This window comes from Notolabrus celidotus, chromosome 22 (assembly GCF_009762535.1).
Source record: "Notolabrus celidotus isolate fNotCel1 chromosome 22, fNotCel1.pri, whole genome shotgun sequence".
Classification (NCBI taxonomy): Eukaryota; Metazoa; Chordata; class Actinopteri; order Labriformes; family Labridae; genus Notolabrus; species Notolabrus celidotus.
Window position 1 is genome coordinate 12,063,006 of NC_048293.1, and position 24,328 is coordinate 12,087,333.

The 24,328-nt window shown below is 43.8% G+C and overlaps 1 protein-coding gene across 2 annotated transcripts in view; it reads left to right on the forward strand.

The window, feature by feature from the left end:
- The window catches only part of LOC117806641 (AT-rich interactive domain-containing protein 1B-like), a 253,799-nt gene that overhangs the window by 26,360 nt on the left and 203,111 nt on the right, over positions 1 to 24,328 (forward strand). Inside the window, exon 4 of one of the 2 annotated variants that reach the window (XM_034675619.1) lies at positions 10,381 to 11,687. In XM_034675619.1, the coding sequence (XP_034531510.1) occupies positions 10,428 to 11,687 (1,260 nt within the window). In that variant the 5' untranslated portion in view covers positions 10,381 to 10,427. Of the gene's footprint in view, positions 1 to 10,380; positions 11,688 to 24,328 lie in introns of those variants that run through there. The other variant, XM_034675620.1, reaches the window with a different exon arrangement.

The following is a 24,328-nucleotide window of genomic DNA, read 5'->3' on the forward strand; positions in this document are numbered from 1 at the left end:
AGCATGCATGTTTTAGGATAGGGGATGATGCACAAACATAAAACTAAATCAAAATTGAATACCCTGATTAACCTTGTGTTCTGTCAGGAATGTGTTTTTGAAGCGAGGTGTAGGTTTTCCTATCAATCTGTGAAGTGTTAGTGACTGAAGCTCATCTTCAGCTAGCTAATTCAGTTCAGTAGTCCCTTGCACATTGACTTGTATGCATTAAAACTAGAATTTTAGAAGATAATTAAATCAGGTAGAACCCCTCTGCATTGATTTTCCACACAGACAATTTAGTCATAACATTATGTATACAAACTGTTTGAAATCTGTATTTGTCTTTGAATAACGATACAGTTAGAGGCAGCTTAAGCCTAATGAAGTGAAGCCCCTGTATATGTTCTATCTGAAGAAGTCAAATCAAAAGGCTTGTGCAGATAGCTGACTTGCTCCCCAAAGTGCTGTAGTGTGTTTATTACACATTCTCATCTCAGAGCGCACACCCCTTTCTCTCTTACCCTTATTGCCCTCTCTTAAAACCTGTGCCCGCTGACAGTGTGCCAGGTGTGCCCGTACCCAGGAGACATGCCCGATGTCACAGAGCAAAGCAGGCTCACATTGGCCGTGAAGAGAGGCACGAAGCCAGCTCAGCCGCAGAACAACTTTAGAGGCGACGGAGAAAATCCCCGGTGCGGGTATGTGTGACATTAGCTGGCTGTCTTCCCTCTCTCCTCTCTGCAAAGCTCGCGGCCCCAGCTCTGCATTCATGCGCTGACTGGGTATGTGACCCCGTGTCCAACTGACATATTCCCTGGCAGGGAGTCAGAATATGAAATGATCGTATTATTCACGTCCTACCTTTGACATTGTCTGTTAGCTGTGCAGCAGGCAGCATAGATAGAGCTGCAATCTGGCAGAACGTCCACCTGAGGCAGTGTGTCTAAACATGGAGAGAAGAAAAACCAGGAAATCCAGCATTGGTGTGCACATGCCTTTCTGGTGTTGTTACACAGCATCATTCAAAACAAAGAGTTTCCACTATGTGTTCTCCTGGTTGTGCTAATAGCTTAGCTTACTGTATTGTGGTGCTGTCTCCTGGGTGTTCCTTGAGTCTTCCTTTTTTTGATGAGAGCAGCTGGACACTGGGGAGTATTCGTCTCCTTTCTCAGGCAGACTATGCAATTTAAACCTGCCTCGGGCATGTAGATATTACTCCCCGGCGAGATGGCTGAAAATTAATGGAAATTGTTTTAGAGGAATCATTATTAACATTCTCCTTTAGATGCCCTTTTGTCATTTCAGCCCTGTCGCCTCTCCTGTTTTATTCTCACACTAATTTATGCAGCCGTTGACATTCCTGTCGGTGTGTGAATGTGCTGGAAATGTGAATAATCACACTAATAATTAGTAATTGCTCCGTCACTTCAGTGGGCATATATTTTGGCATTAGAAGAATATCAATCATGCATTTATTAGCTGTTGTTTTCCTCTAATTGTCACTGCCGTCATTTATGCTTGTAGCATCCAGTATATGACACTTTGGAGCTTCTGCCACTGTAGGCACCGCTGAAGCACAGAGGAGAAGGTATTACATTTTTTCCCTCATGTTGAAGTAGACTTTGTTGTACCCTGGTATAACATAGCAGATACACCCTTCTCTGGAACCAGGAAATCACATTCCCTCACACATAGGACTCAATTTCACACCCCTGGTCGGATTAAGAGGACTCTTCACTCCGAGCCTGCACAGGAAAAAAGGGTAAATATCACCCTTGTTCCCGGTACCGGAAAATCCGCTATTTAAATGGGGAGTAATATAACTGACATTTTCCAGCTCATTATGCAGCCCCTGACCTTCACGATGTAAGACTGGGATACTTCTCTGGCGAAAGGCGAGGCTTGGTTCTCCCTAATGGGAGATGTTTGACCTTGTCAGGAACTAAGGGGAGGTCAGGGATGAAGGAGGTCCTAATCGGCCCTGGAGAGAGGGACACAATACAGAACCACCTACGAAAACGACTAAGAGAATTGCTGCACTCAACAGCAGCTGAGATGAAATGAGTCAGATCTGTTTCGAATTAAAAACTTTTAAAATCTAACAATTTCTCCACTGAAACAAACCATGAATTGATTTGTGTATTTTGTGATTACGCCTTTGATATATTTAGTAAAGTTTTAATCTTAAGGGATGATCTATGACTGTCGAATGTGTATTACATCATCTGGACGAAAAGATTTGTGTTTATCTCTGTTTGTGGCCAAACTGTTGAAGCTTATCACAGACGGATTCGACTAATCTTCAACTGGCTCTTTGCTTTTTCGTCCGACCGTACTTTAAAGACTCTTCAGGATCCCAGATAAATCCATCGCACTCAGTCACCAAACGTAATAGAAAGTAATCATATCGGGAGTCTTTCACGGATTAGGCTGTTTTGAATGTGACTTATAATCTCTTCCATTTGTGTGAACTACAATGATGTGCACTGGGCGCCTGGCAGAGATAATCTTATTACCCAGTTGGCTTTTGTTTTCTGCTGCCTTGCTTTTATTCGTTATTAAAACATTTTGCTGCATTAAACATGCTAATTTGTGGCTGGGCATAATTGGGGTCTTGCTTTTAAAAACCTCTCCCCTGTTTGGTAGAAGATTAGGAATTTCATCTACAGGATTATGTATATAGTACAGTGAAAGCCCATGAAATAGCCCTGCTTTCCATTATGTTTAAAGCCACTCAAGCTTATTACTGTGAAAGAAAAATGTATTATTTGCCGCATAACGCTATTGTTGTATGACAAAAAGATGTCAGATGGCAGAGCTTTTGATTGATGGGATTGGTCGGCTGATTCTTTTTTCAAACATATGCTTTGGGGATCAAATTCATTAAAGCAATCAGCTTTGAAGCAGGCTCAAAATTGCAGTAATTCTAATCAAGTGTGTTTTTAGAATTTTTAAAAATAGCCAAATATTCACTCCCAGAGCAGCAACAGACCGTCTACGCTGCTACAATCAGAGAAGGAACAGCAGCAAACCAAACGTTGGACACCAGAAGAGATAATATGAGGCAGATAAAACCCAGCAACTCACACAGGAATCCTCATTGATCACCAGTGGCTTTTCATGAGCCTCAGATGTGGAGAGATCAGAGCTTCAATCTTCCTATGAAAAGATATCTCACAATGTGAAATGATTCCCAGATCTGCTAAAAGAAAAATGTCAAAGAAAGTGCAAAGAGAATATTCAGGTGTCAGTATTTCTGCCACGTTCACCTAGGGGTCTAATAAGTGATCACACAGAAAACGGGGGGAATCTCTCCCCCATAATGGCGAGCAACTTTTGATTCTTTGTCAAAACATATTTAAAATTTGAACAGTGCCGTCACTGCTTTTGGCGTGCCGCTCTCTCCGTGGGGCTTGTCACGGGAGGCGTCACGGCGTGCGGCGCCAACACACGAGGCTCCTTTCATTTCTCTATCTGACATGTTAAGTGTGATGCTACAAAGAGGTTCCATTTTAATTGTTTGGACAGATCACTCAAGGGAGAGGGGGTTTTGATTCTGAGTGTTGACAGAATAGGCACAAGGCCTGCTGAGTTGCTTTGGTGTCTGTCTCGGCAATTCTGGCATTGCATTGTATTGATTGTGATAGGCTGTTTACCTCCGACTGCATTTAAGCTAAAGGCCAAGCATTGTCCAACCTTTAACAGTAGCTATTATTGTGGAGTGACTTGTTATTGCTCTACCCTTTTAGATCTGTAGGCAAAAAATCCATTCTATCAAATCTTGGCCTCTTAATCAATTTTTATTGGATAATCTATCAGGTAGATAAGGAAAGCTGTGCGGCAGGCTTAGTGACAAACAGGCCGTTGATCTATAAGCATAGGTCAACTGTATGTGTAATATCTGTATTTTAAATAAGACGAATAGGCACTTGAGCTGTGTGGTGTAGGCACTGTATGAAATAGGGGAACACTTCGATGAAGCCCAGTGAGTGGTGAGAAATCACCTGTTGATGGCCCATAATGTAATAGAACATTTCTTTTGAATGGGCGGGAACCATAATGTCACACAGTCCATTAATATTCTCCTGCTGTGCCCACGTCTTGGCTCCCTGCTCTGGGGGAATGATTAGGGTGACGGACGACGGGGCGATGACACAAGAAAACAACTCCCCCACCTCCCCTTTTCCCTTCGTCAACCCCCTCCCTTTTCTTCGCCTCCCCTCAACCCTTCAACACAACAGCCACAAATTACCCACTTTGCTTGCAATATTATCAGGGCTGATCGTCGGTGTCCATAATTAGAGTCTTAGTGTCGTCTAGCCTCCATTAGGCTAACAATAGAGCCTGGGAACAAGGCCACTTTGGGCAAATAACATGTTGAGAACACTTGACTTTTGTGAAGAGATAGTGAAAAGCATCTGAGGCCATTATGATCCAAACAGCCTTGGATGGTTGTGTGGCGGGCGACTCTTTGCGATCCACGGATAGACAGACTGTGGAATCATATCCGTTGCAGACACACGCGTACACATGTGCAAAAATGCATAGGCTGCAATGACAAGCAGAACATCTTTATGCTCAAATGGTGACAGTGTTTTCCCTTTCTGTGCCCGTATCCCTTTGACAGAGACACAAATACAAATATCATCACACTGCACGCTGCAGCCTAGTGGAGCTTGTATTTCAATCACACAGCGTTAGATAGCTCACTGCTGAGTTTTCTCGCAGGCTACGGAGAGAGAGAGAGCCCGCTCTGTATTCTGAGCCCAGGCCCCGTTTGATCTCCGTCATCGCCCCTCTAAGACATCATTGTGTAACACTGTAAAAGCGGACGGCTTCATGGAGCGAAGGAAATATCAAGGAAGTTATTCATAAATATTAGATAAGATCAAAACAGCCAGTTGCTCTCAGACTCTGAGCTCCTGGGTCAAGCCATCCACATCCCTTTGATTTTTCTGCTTCTATTCAGGCTGAGCAGGGAGGATTGAGCATGCATTGAAATTGAACCCTCCCACCCCCTCCTCTTTAAAAGAAGTGAAAACAGGAAAAAAAAAATAGAACCACATAGAGTCAAATCCTGTTACTAATAAGCCACTAATAAATCACAAATCTACTGTTTTGTTTCATTTCTGATCAACGCTTTTCATTATTCATAATTTTCTTGTTTTGATTACCATCCCTAATGCATAGTGCTCCAAACCTGAGGAGATTAATAGGCAGCATTCTCTAAACTCTTCCTCCTCTCCTCCGGAGCTGACACAAATTGGTGAAATATCACTTTGATCATGCCTCCTGAACAACAAACAAAACACAAACCTAATTAGCCCGATTCAAAATCGTTCCAAATGCCTCTGTTTTTTTTTTAAGAAAGCCTCCCCTCTCTCTGCTGTTGTTAGAGACAGAACAAGTTAGTTGGACAGCTATCTCTGCCAAATGTGCATTTGTGAGTGTGTAACCCTCAAATGTGTTTTGTGACCTTTGCCCTTTTAATTGACAGAAAGCAGGGGGCGCTAGCTGCTCGGATGTGTCCGTCCTCTCTCCTTAGGACTGTTAATGCCAGAAAGACGAACAAAGAAAAGCTGCTTTAAACAGACTTGAAGGCTGGAGCAGGTTTTTGGTTGTGGGAGAGCTCGCTCTGCTGACTCCTTTGTTGATGTTAGTCATCCCATCTGGGTAGAAATGTCAAGTGGCAGGAGAATAAAAGCTCTCTGATATCTTGCACTATTTAAAAAATTCAACTGAGCGAGTGTAGGATCTGGTGATGCACTTACTTTAAACCGGATAAATATTCATGTCATTGCTTTTACACTTGCGCATTATATAAAGTTTTACTGTAGTGTTGATAATCACGTCAACAGACTTCTATATGAACTCATGAATATGATAAGTCCTGCCTGAAATAAACAAACTAGTCTTTCTGCCACTAAACGCAAATGTTGACGCATCATTTCAGCGTCTATCTGCCAAAGGGGACTTTTCCAAGGGCAGCAATGCACCAAAGCTATACAGCATTTGAAGTGCTCACTTACTGCAAGCAGCATGAAGTCTACCTTGCAATGCTAGCGGATTAGCTCGCGTTGCCTCGCTAACATATGCAATGACTGCCGGCGAGCTCTTCCCCATTAGGTTTGCACATCAAAGGCAGAGGGAGAAGTTCTTCACAGGCAGTTAAAAGTGGGCTCAGTGTGGATCTTGTAAATACCGTCTTTGAGTCTGTGCCTCTCGGGGGACACTTCACACACTCCTCCAGTCAGGAGAAGGGAGGGAGGGAAGGAGAGGAGCAGTGACAGGCATCAGAGAGGGCGGAGGGGATGGAGGTACTGGGGGTGGGAGTAGGGGGGGTTTTCTGAGAGCCCAGTCCCCTGTCACCATCAGGATAGGATCTGTGGATGAAGAAAATCACTCTCCCCAACTCTCCTCTCCTCGTCTGAATCTTCCTCTCATCCTCTTCCTCCTCTTCACACTTCACATGATAGCTGACAGTGAAAGTGGAGCATAGCTGTTTTTCCGTTTTTCTTTTGAGTCATGTTTTTCATAACACATAAATAGAGCATGTGGCGTCCTGGGAATTCTGTGATTCTGTGTTTCAGTATACAGGCGGACACAATAGCATCCACTCTTCTCAAGTGTTGTTGAAAACATTTTATCCATCATAGGCGTTTGTAGGGCTCTGGTGAGGCCCTCGACTCCGCAAGGAGCAGAAAGGAATAAGAGATGTGTTTTGTTTGCAGCCACACAAACACACACGCGCAGACACAGACACGCACATATCGTACGCTCCCAGGCCCATCGTTGCCTGGTTTTGCAGACTGATCAATGCAAATGCTGTTATTTACCCAAGCCTGAAATGAAAAGACTATGGATCAATTTGATGCACTTCCATAGGGTGTGCTCACAATGGCTGGCTAGCTTTTTGTCTCAGCTGCACTCCCCTTCTCCTCCTCCTTAGCCATCCACCCCTCATCTCAAACAAGAACCCCACACACACACCCTCCCCTTCAACATCACTAATGCAAAATACACTACCATGCTCCCTCTCACGTACACAAACCATCATCCAGGCATTCTCTCTCTGCATGCTCCTTCTCTCTTTTTCTTTCAAACACACCCACAGTGTGACACCGGGGCTGCATCCGTCTGAGCTGTGTGTATCTCTGTGTGCATGTGTGTGTTTGTGTGTGTTTTAGGCTGACCCACTTTCTGTGCTTGGCCAGGCTTGTGCTGCTGCTGCTGCTGCTGCTGCTGTCTGCTGTGCTGTTCTGTTCTGTGCTGCTAGGGGGAGATCCCTGCAGACTCGCTCGGAACAGACTCCAGCTCTCTTCTCTGACAGACACTCACCGTGGCATGTTATCCCCCCGCGGATTGGAGACCTCTGCCTCTCCGTCTCTGTATGTGTGTGTGCATGTGTGTGTATGTTTCAGATCCACCTTGATGCAGATGCACAAATGAATCCTCACAAAGGAGCATGCACATGGATGCACACATATAACAGCATCCTTAGCATTGCACACAGACACACACACTCACACACATATGCAAAGCACATACCATCCCTGATCTGTATATTTTTAATTCCATCCACCCTCCTCCAGCTCCTCCTTCTCTCTTCTCTGTGTTTGTCTGGAGTTATTGTTTCAATCTTGCTGCATCAGGGGGCCCCTGAAGGTTATAAATTAAACATAAATGCAAATGCGCTGAGCCATTGCCCTCCTCCACCTCCCTCCTCCTGCACACACTCACATACACACACACACATGCACCCATCCTCGCCATTCAAACAGATCAGTGTGTCTGCGAATTAATAGGAGAACAGTGGGCTTTTTTTAATGAGCGAGAGAGGGAAATTAGAGTTGCAAAGCCACAGCGCGCACACCCAGAGCTGCAGCCGAGGCAACGGCTTGAAAAGCCGGGCGCCATCATAGAATATGCTAATGCTCCAGGTCCCCTCACTGTCAGCCTTAGTGTTGCTCTAGATGAGATCAGAGCCGAGGCTTTGATCTGGGACACTGATGGGAGGCAGAATCGTCATGTGCACAAAGTACAGAGAGCGGCAAGGGTGTGGATGAGGCTTGTTCTAATCAGGAAAGGTGCACAGGACCAGCAATAAATCTCTAACATGAAGACATTTTGACCATGTTTTACTAATACACAGACACAATTACAGCTCTCATTCTATCACCTACACACTTTTCTTTCTCACGTCTTCTCGATGTGTCTTATAGATAAATAGCCATCTGCTCCTGTTGATGCTATAGGCTAAGCCTGAGTATACCAAACTGTGAACACCATGGATAGACTCTGTAGCTGGACCATTGTTGCAGCTTTTACTCTCAGCCATATGGGCTCATAAAGCCAAACCTCTAAGAAAGGTTTCTGGGGATGTCACTCGCTTTTATTTGTCTCCAAACAGCAAGATTACATTTTGAAAGAGGGATTAAGCCTCTTGCTATCATGGGATAACATGAATTTTTGTTTTTAATGTTAAAGGAAAAGCTTCACAGCATTTATTAACACTTCCAGAGAAAGGCCATCCTGCTCCCCCTCAGATCTGTCCCTAAACCATGAGGTCTGTCCCTGCTTGAATTTTTGTTTATATTTTAAAGCTCTCACTTGTACTAACACTGATTCTCCAGCAGGGGTCTTCCCATTGTCATGGACATGACTTCATGGTGAATTCTCCTTCACTTCACACAAAGTGTAAAGCAGAGTGAACTGTGTTTACTTATCTCACAAATATGTGACTTCAAGCTACATTTAGGTGTTAGAACAATACAGTCAGCACTGTTCTGTGGTACTTATTACCTCCACTGCTGGCATCCCCCTTATCATTATCATCATCACATTTGTTCCCACCACCACCAGTCATCATCATTATCATGGCCATCTTCAGCACAACTCTCATCCCCAAATCCTTCTCTTCCCACCCCCCTACCCTTCTTCTCCCCCTCCAACCCTCTTTCATCCACAGCTCCCTCTGTTGATCAAATGCATCTGATCTCATCAAAGCGGACCCTCTGCTTATTCAAGTCCCAACAGACACCCCGGCTTCTTTACTAAGCACTATTTTACATTCATGTTTGAATACCACTGATGGGGTAGCGTATCTTGTAGACTTTGGTTTTGTGTGGTCCTACACTGCAGCCTGGGGTTGATTTTTTTAACCTCTTTTTTATTTCATTATCCTTACAGACAGGTTACTCTCTGATAAAGTGAATCCAATGAAGGATATTAAAGAATGAAGCCTTTCATTTAAATGGGACCCTAATGAAGAATACCTTAAATATTCATAGTATTCATATTACATTCCTATGGAGACTTATCTGGAGCATATAGTGACCTAATCATACTTAATGGCATTTTTAATCTGCTATCACATACACTAGTCCTGGATTATTACATAGTTTGTACTTAGTTATATTTCCACGGCCTCCCTCTTATTAGCCTACATGATTGCTGTAGTTCTTTGTTGAAGGGGAACATTAGTCCCTTTCAGGCTGGATGTGAGTGATTGGCGCGCGCGGGGGGATGAACTCTGTGGCACAGATATTACAACATTATAGCTGCTATAAAGTGTGATTACATTCTTATTCCGATGGCAACATTATTGCGCACAGCTTGTGGTTGCGTGTCCGACTCCTGTCAGAGCTGCAGAGAACTGGCTTGAGCCGAGGGACAGAGAGGGTGGGGAGAGGGAAAATCAGATCTGGATAACTGTGTGGAAAGTCGCTCGGGGAAACTTCACATCTGCTGGTGTGTTTATTTCAAGGATCCATGTGGAGGACAGGAGTAATGTCCGTGCGTAATTTGGAAATGCCTGATCAGTTACGGTTATTGTTTGTCTGAAAATATTATGCACTTTATATTCCACGGAGGGAGTCATTCACTGACCGCCTAGGATGCATTTACCAAAAGATATCTTGGTATTTTGAAGACAACAAGGGGAGTTGTGTTCTGCCAAAATACTGCCACATGAGTGTACTTTTTATTTGGTTATAAAATCAACCCGCAAAGCATCGTTAAACACAGAAACATCGAATGCAGCGTGCGTAATGGCTCGCCACTCCACTCCGGATTTTCCATGTGAGGCGCGCCGGAGCCCTGGAGGTGGATAAGCTGGTAGAGCCCGCTCTCTCTCATGCCATGCTGGGCCACAAGGGCTCCGGGAGACGCTGCTACATATTACCGAGAACCGGGATGGAGGAGAGGCGGAGGGGGGAAGGAAAAAAGTTTCTTTTAAACCTGACAGAGAAACTTTCAACATGAAGCCTCACTGACGCACCGTTTCAGCACTACCAGAGCAGCACCAGCGCTACAACAGAGCTTGATTTTTTTCTGAATATATTTTTCACCTTCCAGCTTGTGTTTTTCTTCCCCTCTTGTCTTGTTTCTGCGCGCAAGGCTGGTCGGGGCTTGCTGTCACTGCGCGCTGAGATGTTGGAGTGACCATGGCTGCGCAAGTTGCATCGGCTCCGACCAGAACTAATAACAAAAATAAGAAATTATCCAGCGGTTTGGGTCCGGAGCTCAATTCGGGGAAATCCGGAGGAGTAGGAGGAGGAGGGACCGTACCGCGGACTGGACCGATGCTGGGTGCCGGAGATGGGACTCTGAATAATGTAGACCATCACCGCCGAAACGAGCTCAACATGGTTCATTCAACTTCCACGACTCACAGCGCTCCGGACAGTCACGATAAGGATGGGAATAACCTCACGTCCGCCCCGGCTTCGACAAATTCAAACACTTCCTCGATGGAAGCGGGTTTGATCGCGAACCACAAGCTGAAATGTGTGGGGAGCGGAGATCCCCCTCAGTCTCAACCGCCGCAGCAGCAGCAGCCGCCGCCGCAATTTGGCCAATTTGCGCCACATCAGCAGCGACAGATTCAAAGTAACAACACCGCCAATAACAACGGTCAGGGCCCCCGAGGGGACAGAGGTATGGATCACCAACACCACGGAGGAAAAGAGAACCTGTTGGGGGGCCAAGGGGAGCCACAGCAGCAGCACATGCCAGGGAAAGGCGACGCGGAGCTCACCTGTAAACCCGCTGAGAGGATGATGGGTAGCAGGTATGAACACTCCAACTTAGGGCCAATTAGCAACAACTCTGAGTTTAATAACAACTATTACACTCCGAGGCCCTGCTACGAGCAACATGGCGGACAGCAGCAACAGAGCAGTGGGATGGGGATAACGCACTCCTCGGCACATAACAGCATGGAGAACTCCCACGAAGCAGGGTACCACAACACTCAGTACAATCAGTACCCGGCGTACCGCGCGGGCTACGGCGGAGGGGCCTACGGGATGATGGGCCCTTCAGGATGCAGGCAACCTGGGAACATGATGATGGGCAGCAACTCCTCTGCCAGCCACAGCAAGTCTCCCCTGGGTGCTGCTCCAGGGGGCTTTCAGAGGTTCCCAGGACAGACTCAGCCTCAACAGCAGCAGCAGCATCCCTCAGGGGCCACCCCGACCCTCAACCAGCTGCTGACGTCTCCCAGCCCCATGATGCGGGGGTACGGCGGTGCCTATCAAGACTACAGCGGCTCCACGGCGCAGCAGCAAGCCGGCGTGGGTCTGGGGAAGGACGTGGGGCCCCAGTATGGAGCCAGCTCGGCACACGGCTGGGGAGGGCAGCAGAGGAACCACCCTCATTCTATGAGCCCGGGGAACGGAGGGCAAGGCCTAGGCAGGTCACAGGTGAGTTTATGGAAACTTCTCAGTGAGCCGCTCTGGTGTGCATCACTGAACTTTGGTTACACCAAGCTGATCTGTCACTCATAATCAGGCCAGGTGCTGTGTGTCTGTGTTTATATTTGTGTCTTGACAACACATACAGACCTTGTGCTTCTTTCTGGGGCCATGACGTTTGGACGAGTGTCGAATTTTGTACATTTTATAGAAAAACGACATGGATTTGATTTTTTTATTCATGTTTTTTTTTTACTTAGAAAACACGCATTTGAACTTGCACAATCCTGACTTGTCAACTTGCTTAATATCAGCCCTACTTGAGATTTGACTTGACGGAAAAATGATAGAAAATATTGGTTGTTTTTAAGAGTTCATTTTTCCAGGATTTATTCATAACTTATCAATAATAAATAGAGTGAAAAGGGGAGTGCTTTTATATTTTTATGGACCCTAAATCCCCTTTGTGGATATTTTTTTCTTTTGTGGATTAAAAAGAGAAATCCAAGCTGCCGTGTTCATCTCTCTGTCGACGTGGTGTCAGACACGTTGCGAAACGCCCTGTTTAAAGGACGCGTTGTGTTCTGGACGCTCATCGAACAAAGTGAAATAATCCTTAAAGACATGAAGATAAATGACCAACATATACTCAAGCGTTTATTATCCTTGGTAGTGAAACTTATTAGAGGACCAACACCGACACCGCGGCCGTTTGAACCCAGTCTGCCCGTCTCCGCGCGCTCTGCGTCGAGCCGGAGCGTCTCTGTGCGCCTTCTTTGCTCTCGTGCTGCTCCTGTCAGAATTTGAATCGTGGAGGTAAACTGGCTCAAAGCTTTCCCTTCTCCCGGCTCACAGTTGACACCCAGTCTGCCATCTGATTGGCTCCCCGTGGCCCCGCTGGGCAGACTGCACTCCAAAAAAAAAAAGGAAAAAAAAGATTCTTGCAGGGATAGAGTGATGCTGCATTCAAGTCTTATGGGAATTCTCCACATTTGGAGGCTTTCCAACATGATAATTGAAGTTTTATGAAGGCTGAGCTGCTTCTGATAATTATTCTCAGAATTTCTTAAATGGAATATAAATTCAAAAACACTGCAGTGTAGAAATAACTCACCAAAGGAAATAGCAAACGTGTTCAGGCAAAGGAAAGAATGGCTTTGTATTTACTGGTTAGATTTTGGTGGTTTTCAGCCTTTTTGTACATATGAATTTGTCATTTCCAACCAAATTTAGAGGATCTGTAAAACATATCTATCTTAAACATTTATAAAGTTTTTGTGGACTATTGTTTAGAATAAATAAAATCAACTCGCTTCTTTTGAAACACTATTTGCATATACATTTTTAAACAACAACGTCTGGAAATTTTAGAGCTGCCACTGCTTCAGCTGGATGTTGAATGCATTGCTTGAGGACACCTTAGCGGTAACAGTTCAATAGGTGTTCAAGTCTTATGAGACAGAGTTGGAGGTTTCTGTAAGTCCCTGGACCCTGACCTGAAACGCTGATGTGCCAACAGTGCAAACCTGCAGCCGGGTGCAGGTGAATCTATCAGCCCAGAAAACTGCCCCAAAACAAAAAACAATTCAGAATTGCTGTTATTCTGTGGTGGTGTTTGATGCACTATAAATTATTCGCACTACTGGATGGCACATCTGGACAACTGGAGGGCAAGGTGGTTAAGCATGGCTTATACTGTCTGCCTCTCGCAAAACAAAAGCACCTCATTAGCCTACATTGTTTCAATCATAAGCAATTTGCATTGGGTGCTGGGGAAATGAAGTGAATGTTTTAGCGTGGGAGGGTTTGCTGTGGTATTGATTGTATCAAATTATTCACTGATGTGATGGTCACCAGAAACCCAAAGAAATCTCACTCCTGCCTGCAGTTATTAAAACTGATTATGTGCAGATTGGGTAATAAGATTATATGTATTGAACACCCTTAATAGCATATCAGTCTCAGCATACAGTTATGTGATCCACATTCCACTCGTTCTGATTTTGTGTAGATAGTTTTTTCAGCCAGCCCTCTCCCTAAACTTACATTTTGTAATGCAAACATTCTCTCAGTTTTTTGGACTTCTGCACTGAGGGCATGTGCTTCTATGTTTTTTCTCAACTGTATCAACATTTCAGCAGCAGTATATTCACGCTACAAAAGCCCTATGTTTAATTCATACTGGAGCGGCAGCACCGCTCTCCTGTGCACTGACAGGCTGTGTGAGAAAGGCGAGCGGTGTAGTGCATAATACTGCTTCCAAATTGGCCCCGTGATATGACTGCGCTTCACTTCAGAGTGCATTTGGTCGGAGCACGCCTCTGTCACCTGTTGGCACAGTTTCCCCTCTTTCAAATTCAATTTCCCTCCCCACTGCCTCTCTTCAGGAGCGCACTGTGAGCGAAACGAGTGCACCTCATTTACACCGCTGTCTCCCCCCCTCCTCACACTCACTTGTCTGGCCACTCACCAGAATGAAGGCAGTGTGTGTTCATGTGTGTTTACATGAGATAGGTTATTCAAAGGGTGCGTTAAGTCATCGAAATGACATTGTCCTAGTTTTTTAAAATACTGTGACCTCTTTGATTGAGGAAAAACAGAACAAAGATCAGCGCTCACTTTGTGACATGAATGTTTGGCTGCTTTAAATTCACTGTGCTCCTGCTCTGTTTTTTTCACTTGCTCATATACAATGTTTACATAAAGCAATGGCAGCATATGTGCTTTCATAAATACTTATTCACGTTTGCATCTAAATGAAGCAGCATTTTCTGTATAAACTCATATGTGTAACAAAGATCTGTCTGTTATCCACTAATCAGAACACACACAACACACACACAGAACAATAAAAGTCATTAGTATAGATAATAATGAGGGCCTGGAAAGTTGGAAACAGTGTTGTTGCTCAGATAATTACAGCAGCGACTCATTTAAAATCTGACCTAATAAAACAAGAATGAATGGATATCTGCTGTTTCCACTAATTTATCACCATTACACTCGGTGTTATGCTTTGTTTAGTTTTTTTTTTACAAATGAAATCAAAGCTTGCTATTTCTACATATCAAAGAGTAGACTCAGTCCCATCCTTGGTAATGTGCTTACCTTGAAATGATTCTTGCTCGCAGTGCTCTCCAGTGCATACTGTTTACATTTCTCTCTTATGAATTATTAGTGTGATACGAACAAAGACTTTATAATAGGAGCAATGCATCAATGTCACATTGTATTATGCGGCTATCTCAGGGAGCCTTGTGCATAGTGATGGGCTTGACTGTGGCTGCTGGAATTTAATTTATGGTTCATGTTCTGTATCGGACGGACAACCCATGGGGTCTGGTCAGAAAATGGGCACGAAGGTGTGTGTGTGCTGGGGTGCTTGTTTTTTATTCCAGAGTGTGCGTTTGTATTTTCTGTGTCCTTGAGTGTTTGTCTTTCTCTGTGTCTGTCTGTAGTGCTGTGTGTGTGTGTGTGTGTGTGTGTGTGTGTGTGTGTGTGTGTGTGTGTGTGTGTGTGTGTGTGTGTGTGTGTGTGTGTGTGTGTGTGTGTGTGTGTGTGTGTGTGTGTACATGCAAGAGAAGGATAAAGTCCCTTCGTCAGCATTAAGCAGTCCAACCTCATGCCCCATCCCTCTGCCAATGTCTCCCTCTCCCTCCATTTCTCGCTCTCTGCCCCCTCCCATCACTCGTTTGTTTATGTTGTTTTGTTTACATCTCTGTCTTGGCCAGGCAGCGAAGCGCTGATTAGCAACACCAGAGTGAAATTTTAATTTGCTCTGTTGCGTCCGATAAGGGCCCCGCGCAGCGTTTTTCATCTTCTTGGATGAAACACAGAGCCTGCTTTGGTAATTGGCAGGCCGGGGTTATCCCTGGTCTGCATGCGGTTTCCACAAAACGCCAATTAATTCTGATTTTTAAAAATAATACCAATAAAAAAAATACAATAAAAATGTCCATTTGCATCACTGGACATAAGCTCATGTATTATTAGCTAGCTAATAAAATGATTGTAGTTTTTCTCTCTGGCCTCACAACATCCCCTGGAGTCAAAGGTTGATGTGTAAATGCCCCTAAGAAAGGATTTAATTACTGCGAGCGGCGCTGATTTGGTGTCAGCTGTTTTTCAGCTTCGTCTTATCCGAACAGCCGGTGTCAGGAGGGAGCAGAGAAATCAAAACCAAAGCAGTTTTGGGGAAGAAAGTTAATTGTGCGTTGGGGAGAATTTAGCTTCTCCATGTGGACAAGGAAGTCTGGGGCTTTTTGGGTTTGATTTGATAGTCATGCTGAAACTCAGTTTTCAACCTTATGTATTCTGAATCAGCAGCCCTGCACTGAATTTATGATTGAATTTATGAATTTGTGATGACCATGTTTGAAATATAAAGCAGTTCTGTGGCATGCTGGGAATTGTAGTGTTTATCACAGGTGTTACACAGGGGTAGATAAAGCTATACCTTGCATATAGATACAGATGAAATCTCTGTGTGTCTCAAGCAGCTTATAGTGTTAGTTCCATTCAAGCAAAGAAAACTGACAAACATGAACTGTCCTTTTATCAGCTGACTTAAAGTGAAAAAACAAAACAAGCCTGACAATGTTTCCACTTTAAAACCATGAAGAGCTTCACAGCCTGAACACCAAGGCTGCGATTAACAAATAAATTCAGTATTATTTAATCTGCTGATTATTTCCTTAATAACTCGGTTCATTTTTTTGTCGGAAAATGTCATAAATCATAAAAGAAAGTTCCTCCTAATTTCCAAGTGAATTTAATTTAATTTTTTTTGTGCAAATTGCTAAGACTCTTCAATTTCTGTAATAAATGACAAAGACAAGCAGAGCAATCTTATTTGAAGTCAGAACCAGCAAATATTCAACATTTCTGCTCAAAAAAAGCCTGAAAAAGTCCATCAGCTGTCAGGGTAGCCGGTGAATAGGTTTCTTTTGGTCGTACTTATCAATTAAGTGTTGTAGGTATGATAAACTTTTCATTGGCTAACATGTTAAAGACATTTTTGTAAGTCTCAGCAGCAAATCTGTTGCTTTTGTCTTCATTGATCCACCAAACACTTTCCTATTGGTATTGATTGCAGATTTGTTTACCTTTCCCAAACATGAGCTGTTGTAATTTTATCAGCTTCAGGTGTATTAGCTCCTATATTTATGATTTATTACATTTTAGTATGTATTCTGCAATCCGACATTGTGATTTGCATAAACCTGCTTGCATTGAGACTTAGCCTCCGTCTCCTCTCTGCACAAACAGAGACAGAGGGAGTATAGGAGAGCCAGAGATGTAGAAATGTAGGCGATATTTGAAGTGAGTCACATGGAGGGCTGCTGACTTCTGAGGAATGGGCCCGGCCGAGTTCACAGAGACCGAGAAAGAGGGAGAGAGACACAGAGTGAGAGAGAGAATCAGTATCTGAACTCTGGCAAATGTCAGCATAGTTAAAATCCTCTCCCTCTGGATCTCACCCCGCTTCAGCACTGTGAACGATGCGAGGAAAAAAGAAGTATTTACGAGTCGTTGGCTTCACACACACCCACACACACACACAGGCACAAATATATTAGGTTTCCTTCCTTCAGTGGTGTGTGTCTGTGTTTGTGTGTAGCTGGCAGGGTGCCAGGTCTCAAGGCAGTGGGTGCTGTGGTGGCACCCCACACCTCCCCTTCACCAGCCTTCCACCGCCACCACCCTGACCTTCACATATGGTAATTAGCCACGTGGAGCGGCTGAATGGAAGGACCCCCCTCCTCTCCCTTATCCCTGAGGAGGGGGGATTTTCTTTTCTCTTTCTTTGCTGTCTTTTCTTTTTTTTTTTCTTTCTTTCTTTTTGTTTTTTTTTTGTTTTTCCTTTTTTCATGTTTCTTTTCAAATTTTCCTCTTTGTTCCTTTTTTGTATTTTCTTAGTGTTAATTTTGCTCATCATTCTTGTATTTATTTCTCTTTTTTTTTATTCCTCTCCCTCTAACTTCTGCACTGTACAGAAGCTAACTGTATACAAACCAAACAGATGGTCCCTCATACCATATATTTCACTTTCTCAGTCATCTCCTTTTATTCTTCCTGTGTTTCCTCCATAAATACACTCTCTTCTCTTTTATCTGCCTCATGTCCCCGGCTCTCAGTAGCTAGCTCAGTCTCCCATGGGACCTGCAGTCAGTTCAGAGGTATTTAGACAGCCGGCACATCCTATCGAATATTTATACACTATACTGAACAGATCTGTGGGCCACTGCTGAAGCATTGTCCCGCCTATAGTGATGCTTCTTGCTTCTTTGGGCAATGGTGGAGGGAATGAGAAAAAATCAGGGCAGTGTCTGTTGAAATGAGCAAATTAAGCAAATTCAAAGAGTCAGCATGGCATTTTTAAGATCCAACAGATATAAGCATCACCTCAATCTTTGAATTATGGATTGGTAGTTCAGCTGAACAAAAGAAAAGAGCGAAATCTTGGATTACTTTTTATTTACACAGTAAAAATATGCACCAGTTATTATTTTGATTTAATTTCCATGGGCTTTTGGATACTGACTCAGCAAAAGTTTGAGAAGAAGTAGATGTGAGAGGATCTTTGAAAACTGATTTCAAGCGCAAACGTTTCTTGCTTTAAGTCAAGTTAATGTCTTTTATGTTCCACTCAGAAAACACAAGTTTAATCAAAAAAGTTGAATCTTTTATATTATCTACTTATTGCTATGTGTCAAATAACGGACCCATGTTGACATTTTTTAGAGTGACTTAAGTTTATTTTTCTCTGATCAGGTTTTAAAGTATTTTTCGGGATCATTAAGGTTGAACATACCACCCTGATATGTCGCCTTAAATGAAAATGCATGCTCACAGTGAGGCCAATGTAGTCAGTGTCTGTGTTTTTAGGTGTTCTTGTGTGTTATCATATGAATTCTCAACTCCCACCATCTCCCCCTCTTTTTACCAGCCTGTGAGAGAATCATCATCAACATCATCTCCGTCATCCATCACTTTACACATCAAAGCATCCGTAGTCCTCTCTGTTTCCAGACCGTAGACTGTGCTCTCCAGTCACACGTCGCGCTGTTTGGTTTGACTTGATCCTAATCAGCGCTGGCACGGTGGGACCATTTAGCTCGGATACAGAAAAAAAAAAGAGACGAAAATACAACCAAACAGCAGCAGCCAGACGCTGCCTGTCGTCTATGAAGCACAGAGAGACAAAAATAGAAAAACGATGGGACACGGACGACGCAACGGGTTTCTGCTGATGAGTTTTGTCTGTTTCTTTGGATTGTTTCTGCTTCTCTCTGAGTTCCACTTTCCTTCTTTGTCACACACATAGACACACTCTGAAATGTACACTTATGTGGGTGAATCTCTCTGTCTTTCATGCTTACCGGTCAATTGTGTGTTGTCCCAGGCACAAGATGTTCCTTTCATCTCTCTCTTTCTTTTCTATCAAACAGCACTGTGTGTGTGAATGTCTGTGTGTGTGAATGACCGATCACAACAGGACACTGGTGGTCACTCCTGGCTGAACGCTACTCAATTTAGATCAATTTTGCCTCAGCAATTTAGGAAGAAAGTTCGCACCACATCCTGGTCCAGAGGCATGCACAGTGGACACACACATACTCACACACATGGACACATGCATATTTGGCACTGCTCTATAGAGATACTATATGAGCGAGAGAGATGGTATGTGAAAAATGTGGTCGTTAAGTGCTGCAGTGGGTGTGGAGTACAGATTTTGACTCTTTGTATTTCTCACTTTTCCCTTAATAACATATGGATATATACCTGATGCAGGCAGACTTGCGTTCTACATTCCAGACCCTCCTCTGACACAAACTGGATGAACTGGACAAGATAAAGGCATCACAATTGAACTTTACTTTAAAGTCTAAATGTCTTATTTTTTAAAGATTTTAATTCAACTAAAGGATATCAATACTGCTCATGATGTTTGCTGTGCATGGTTAGTCTCCATCTGCAACTGCCCGTGTATGTGTGTTTGCATAAGTACATGAGCGTGTGTGCGCCTCCCTACTCAATGAACATCCATAGTTACTGTTGGCTAAACATGCAAAGGTTACTGTAATGTCAGACACATGCCAGAGGGGAGTGTGGAATACCACATTACCATAATCCATAGACAAGTGTCCCATTTACAAACATTGGCGTGCCGGGCTGATCGCCTCAGCGCTGCAGGAGCACATGACTGTTCCTTCTGCTACACTGCACGAGACTCAAAGGAGGAACTACACCACAATGGCACTTCTCTGAGTGAAAAAAAAGAAAATAACCAAGGAAAATAGCCGGTTGTCAGATTTTGGCGGGACAAATTATGATGCCCGAGCGGGGAACATTCCTCTGCTGCACCTGAGGCAAAGACGGACAGCTTACACTGCTCACAGTTCTGTGAAGATGCTGTTGTTGTGTCTGACCTGCAGCCGCTGGGTGCATGTTTCAAATGTCTGTTGTCTGCTGGGAAGTCTTCAAATAATGCAGTGGGTAGAGACGTCATTTGGCACCGATTTGCGGTGAAAAGGCTCCTCCTGGAATTTTATTTTTACCTGGCAAGAAGATTGGGCTTAAATTTTGCTCCAAACTCCGTCCTGTGTTGGTATTTGGATGGAAACATAGCCTTCCGGGGCCTTTTATGATAAAAATATCCACCAGTTTACTGGAAGTTCTGCCTTTTTTTTAAGTGGAGGAGGGTATTTTTTAATAACCTACTTATGGGACTCAGGAAAGATAAATACAAAGCAACAACTGGACGAGTATATAAAGCATTCATTGTTAATTGGATGTTTTATGGTAGTCAGAGCGGCTAACATGTTGCCCTCTCACCCGCTGGGGCTGGAGTCTGTGCTGACTGTTGAAATGATTGTTTTGATAATTATGTGTGCATAAGCCTGAGAAGAGGCTCTCACAGCATTCTAAAAAGTGTGTTTTTATATTTACGTCTCAGTTTGACTGTGTGAGTGTGCGCTTTAAGTGTTGTTCTGAGCGATCCATTGTTTTCACTCGCATAACGGGTATTTTAATTAGTCTGTCTTTGGAAATTCCCTGTGTGTGATGTGGTTTGCGTTGGACACTGCAGGCTTGTACAGCTCCCAGACATTTCTCAACTTTCTTTTTACACATTGGCCACATTCCAAAAAGCAGAGTCATGTGTGGAAACTTCCGATAATTCACATTCTCTTCTCTGTGTTTTAAAACTTAAACAAAAACATGCACATCCAACTCTTTCATTTTCCCTCTGCTCTTTTTCCCCCACAGTTGTTCCTGAGTCTCTGTCTCTCTGTCTTTTAGATGCTAGTTGCGAGTGACCTTGGCTGGTGACTACAGTGCCTACTCATTAAGTAGTAAAGATGAATGGTTCCATTATAGCAGAGGAAAAAAAAATGAGCGGGGCCAATTAGTGGTAATTAACAGCAGAGAGGGCGAGGCGCTCTGGAGGGCACCCTGACCCAGCTCTGGAGGGGGCAGAGGGGGGCAGTGGGCCATGTGTGTGGACCACATTTAGTTATATATATGCCTAAAAGTGCATGTTAGGAACTTTGGAATTATAGGTGTGTGCATTGGTTTGATATACAGGTGTGTTTGAGAATGTGTCATCAGTTTAATAAGAATGTGTCATTAAAAGTAGAAGAAGTTTTGTTGGCCTCTGTGTTTTCGTAGACAGTGTGACCTGTTTGACATCATGACAGCTATCCAAAAGTGACACCAAAAGATTTAAGAGTTCCCTACACTTGCTTGCAAGTAGGAAAGGTCATGAAGTCTGTCTCCTCCATGTAATTAAATGGGATATGGGTCAAACTATAACATTAAGATACACTTTAAAGACATTTTTTAACAGTTCCTGGCAGTATATGTTGTTTTTTTTGTTCTGCTAATTTATGCACAAATATCATTTTTTTTCTAAGGTTTTGTTATATGATGCTGAAAATTTTTTTAATGGCATGATTGACAGGTCGGTTGACAAATGCTGCTCCAGCATTGCTTTGTGCGCCAGCAGACTTAAGGAGAAACAATGAAAGGAAACGTAACAATCATTGACTAGGGAGTCACTAAACTTGCTGTAACTAGAAAGACCTACGTTTTTAAAGACATTTTTTTTGCTGGCAGTGCCCATAAACCCAGTTTCAGATAGATTCCCATCATGGCTTACTGTTGCTAATTTATCAAAGTTATCCCGCAGCACTTAGGCATCCCTTAGTAGTGACCATTAAGTCTGGCATTTAAAAGAAAATGTACAAACTTAGATAGAGATCGTGATGCAAGATTAACTGCTGAGTACAGTGACAATAAACAGCTAATGCTAAGGACTCAGAGCTGAAGACAATGAACTTCATTTGAGTTGAATAGAACATATAGGTACAGCCAGTGCAAACAACGATTGACACAGCCCCTAAGTATCTTCACAGCAGGGCAGGAAGCTGTTAAGTCGTAGGCTATATCAACCTGAAGGATCTTTGTAGTGACGTTCAAACAACTTTGCTCAGCTGAGTCAGCTTCTGTTTGAGGGCTAGTTTCTTTCCCCCTTTTTTGCTTGGACGTCAGTACTTGATCTGTACTACATAGACTGTAGCTCTAAATGGGCAATATTTCAGTGCCCATCACATTGGGATAATTTGGTTTCACTTTTGATGAGATGGAGATGCATCGTCAAACTTTATATACAGTCAGTGGAACTTGTGGGTTATGATGGCAAAGGGAATATTCTCATGTATGCATGAATATGAGGTTAAAAGAAGTTGTGTCATAGTAGTGGGTTGCATGTTATACATCAAAATCTGTAGTTCTGTATCTTTGCAAACATTCCTTCACATTGACAGGTGGGAAAGTTACAGGGGCACATTTGAGTATTTTGAGGAAGCTGAGGTCAACAAGTGGCAACACCTCTCTTTGACCTTTAACCCCTGATGTGATGTCACTCCCCCTCCCGCAGCCCTTAGCTGTGGCCTGGGAGCTCGTTAGGCAAAAGGTCTGAGCATAAAAGGCCCTGAAATGCCAAGCCAATATACCATCAGCACTAATGAACATTTTGTGATGATTTTAGTCCTTAATTGGGGGATTTTTTTGTGCTGATTAGCAGTATTTTAACACCTCTATCAAGGAGAAATTCAAGGTTGTTCACTGTGAGTCTTTCTCCCTCTCCCTCTTTTTCTCCTTTTCAGCGACTGCACTTGATTTATTCACCCCGCCTACCTCCGTTTTTTATCAGGTCTTTGTCGAAATAGTCACAGCCGTGTAATCCTTTGGGTGCCACTAACTGTGGGGACTCGCATGTGAGAACGCATACGGAGAGAGGTGGTCGTGTGTTCGTAACGTTGTTGGCGGTGTTAACAGCAGGTAGCAGTGGGTCTTGTGTCCAACATGGACATCCTGGCAAGTCGATAAAGCAATGTTCAATATAGCAAGGAGGGAGCAAGGCTGTGTTGTCACTTTAGCAGACATGCTAGAATTGGCAGTTAGTGAGAAAGAGCGTTTGTAGATGCTGGAGATTTTTTTAAGGTATTTTATAAAGTGCTGGCAAAGTGCTTCTTTCAGGGTCCCTGAAATTGCAATGCCTGGTAAATGGATGGTTTGAGGAGTATACAATGTATTAGAAGTCAATTGTGCATGGGAGGGCCTATTTTCCATATCGCTAGCAGAACAAGTGTGTTGCTCAATGTGTGTGTGTGTGTATGTAGCAGTTGCATCCCTGTCTTTATGGCGCACACACACATTCAAACTGTTCTGCCCCCACTCCTTCTATTCCCCTGTTGCTTCATGTGTCTGGGCTTCATCACGTGCAGGTTTGTCTGTATGGTAAGGGTTGAGGGGGGGTTACATTGTGGGGGCAGCTACGTACATCAGAAACCATTACCCATAATGGCCTCTTTCCCCACACCGAGCGTATCCATTCCCCTTTCCCTCTTCTGACATTTATTTTATGACTGCTTACATATCAAATATTTAAATAAACAGAATCGGGGGGCTTCGGCTGAGGTTTGCCCGGGGGTGACAGGGGGGAGTTGCGGCGGAGGGAAAAACGGGATGGATGATGACATTCATTTCCGAAACGAGGAAAGAAAAAAAAACTGCATGGGGTGGAGGGGTGGTAGTGGTGAAGGGTGGGAGGAAAGGCAGCGGCGGGGGAGAAAAAATGCTTCGCTTGGCTCCAATCAAAGCAGGCGGAGGAGGACGGCGTGTTTTTTCGCTTACGCCTGGCAGCAGCGGTGACAGACGGTTGTGTATGTGCATGTGTGCATAGTTGCAATGCTTCTCAGCGTGCGTGTGCGCGTTGTCGCGACACTCATCCGTCAGCATTTCCTGGGGACGCGGGAGGACGTGGGAGAAGGCCCTCGTGGCTCATAAAAAGCAGCCCGATGTAGTGAGAAATATCAATTGCGCGGGAAACGCCAAGGAGATCAGAGCAAGACGCAAATAACAAAAGGGAAAAAAAACAACAAGAGAAGAAACAAAGTGTAAAGCAGCAATGAGGGGAGAAAGAAAGGACAAAGGAAATGAGTGAAGGTGAGAAGAGGAAAGATTTATCTCCTTTTTTTTCCTCAGGAGAGGGAGATGAAGAGAAGGCGTGCAAAGACTGTGAAGGGTAGAGGTAGAGAATGAAGGGGATGAAGAAAGGTATATATATATATATGTATATA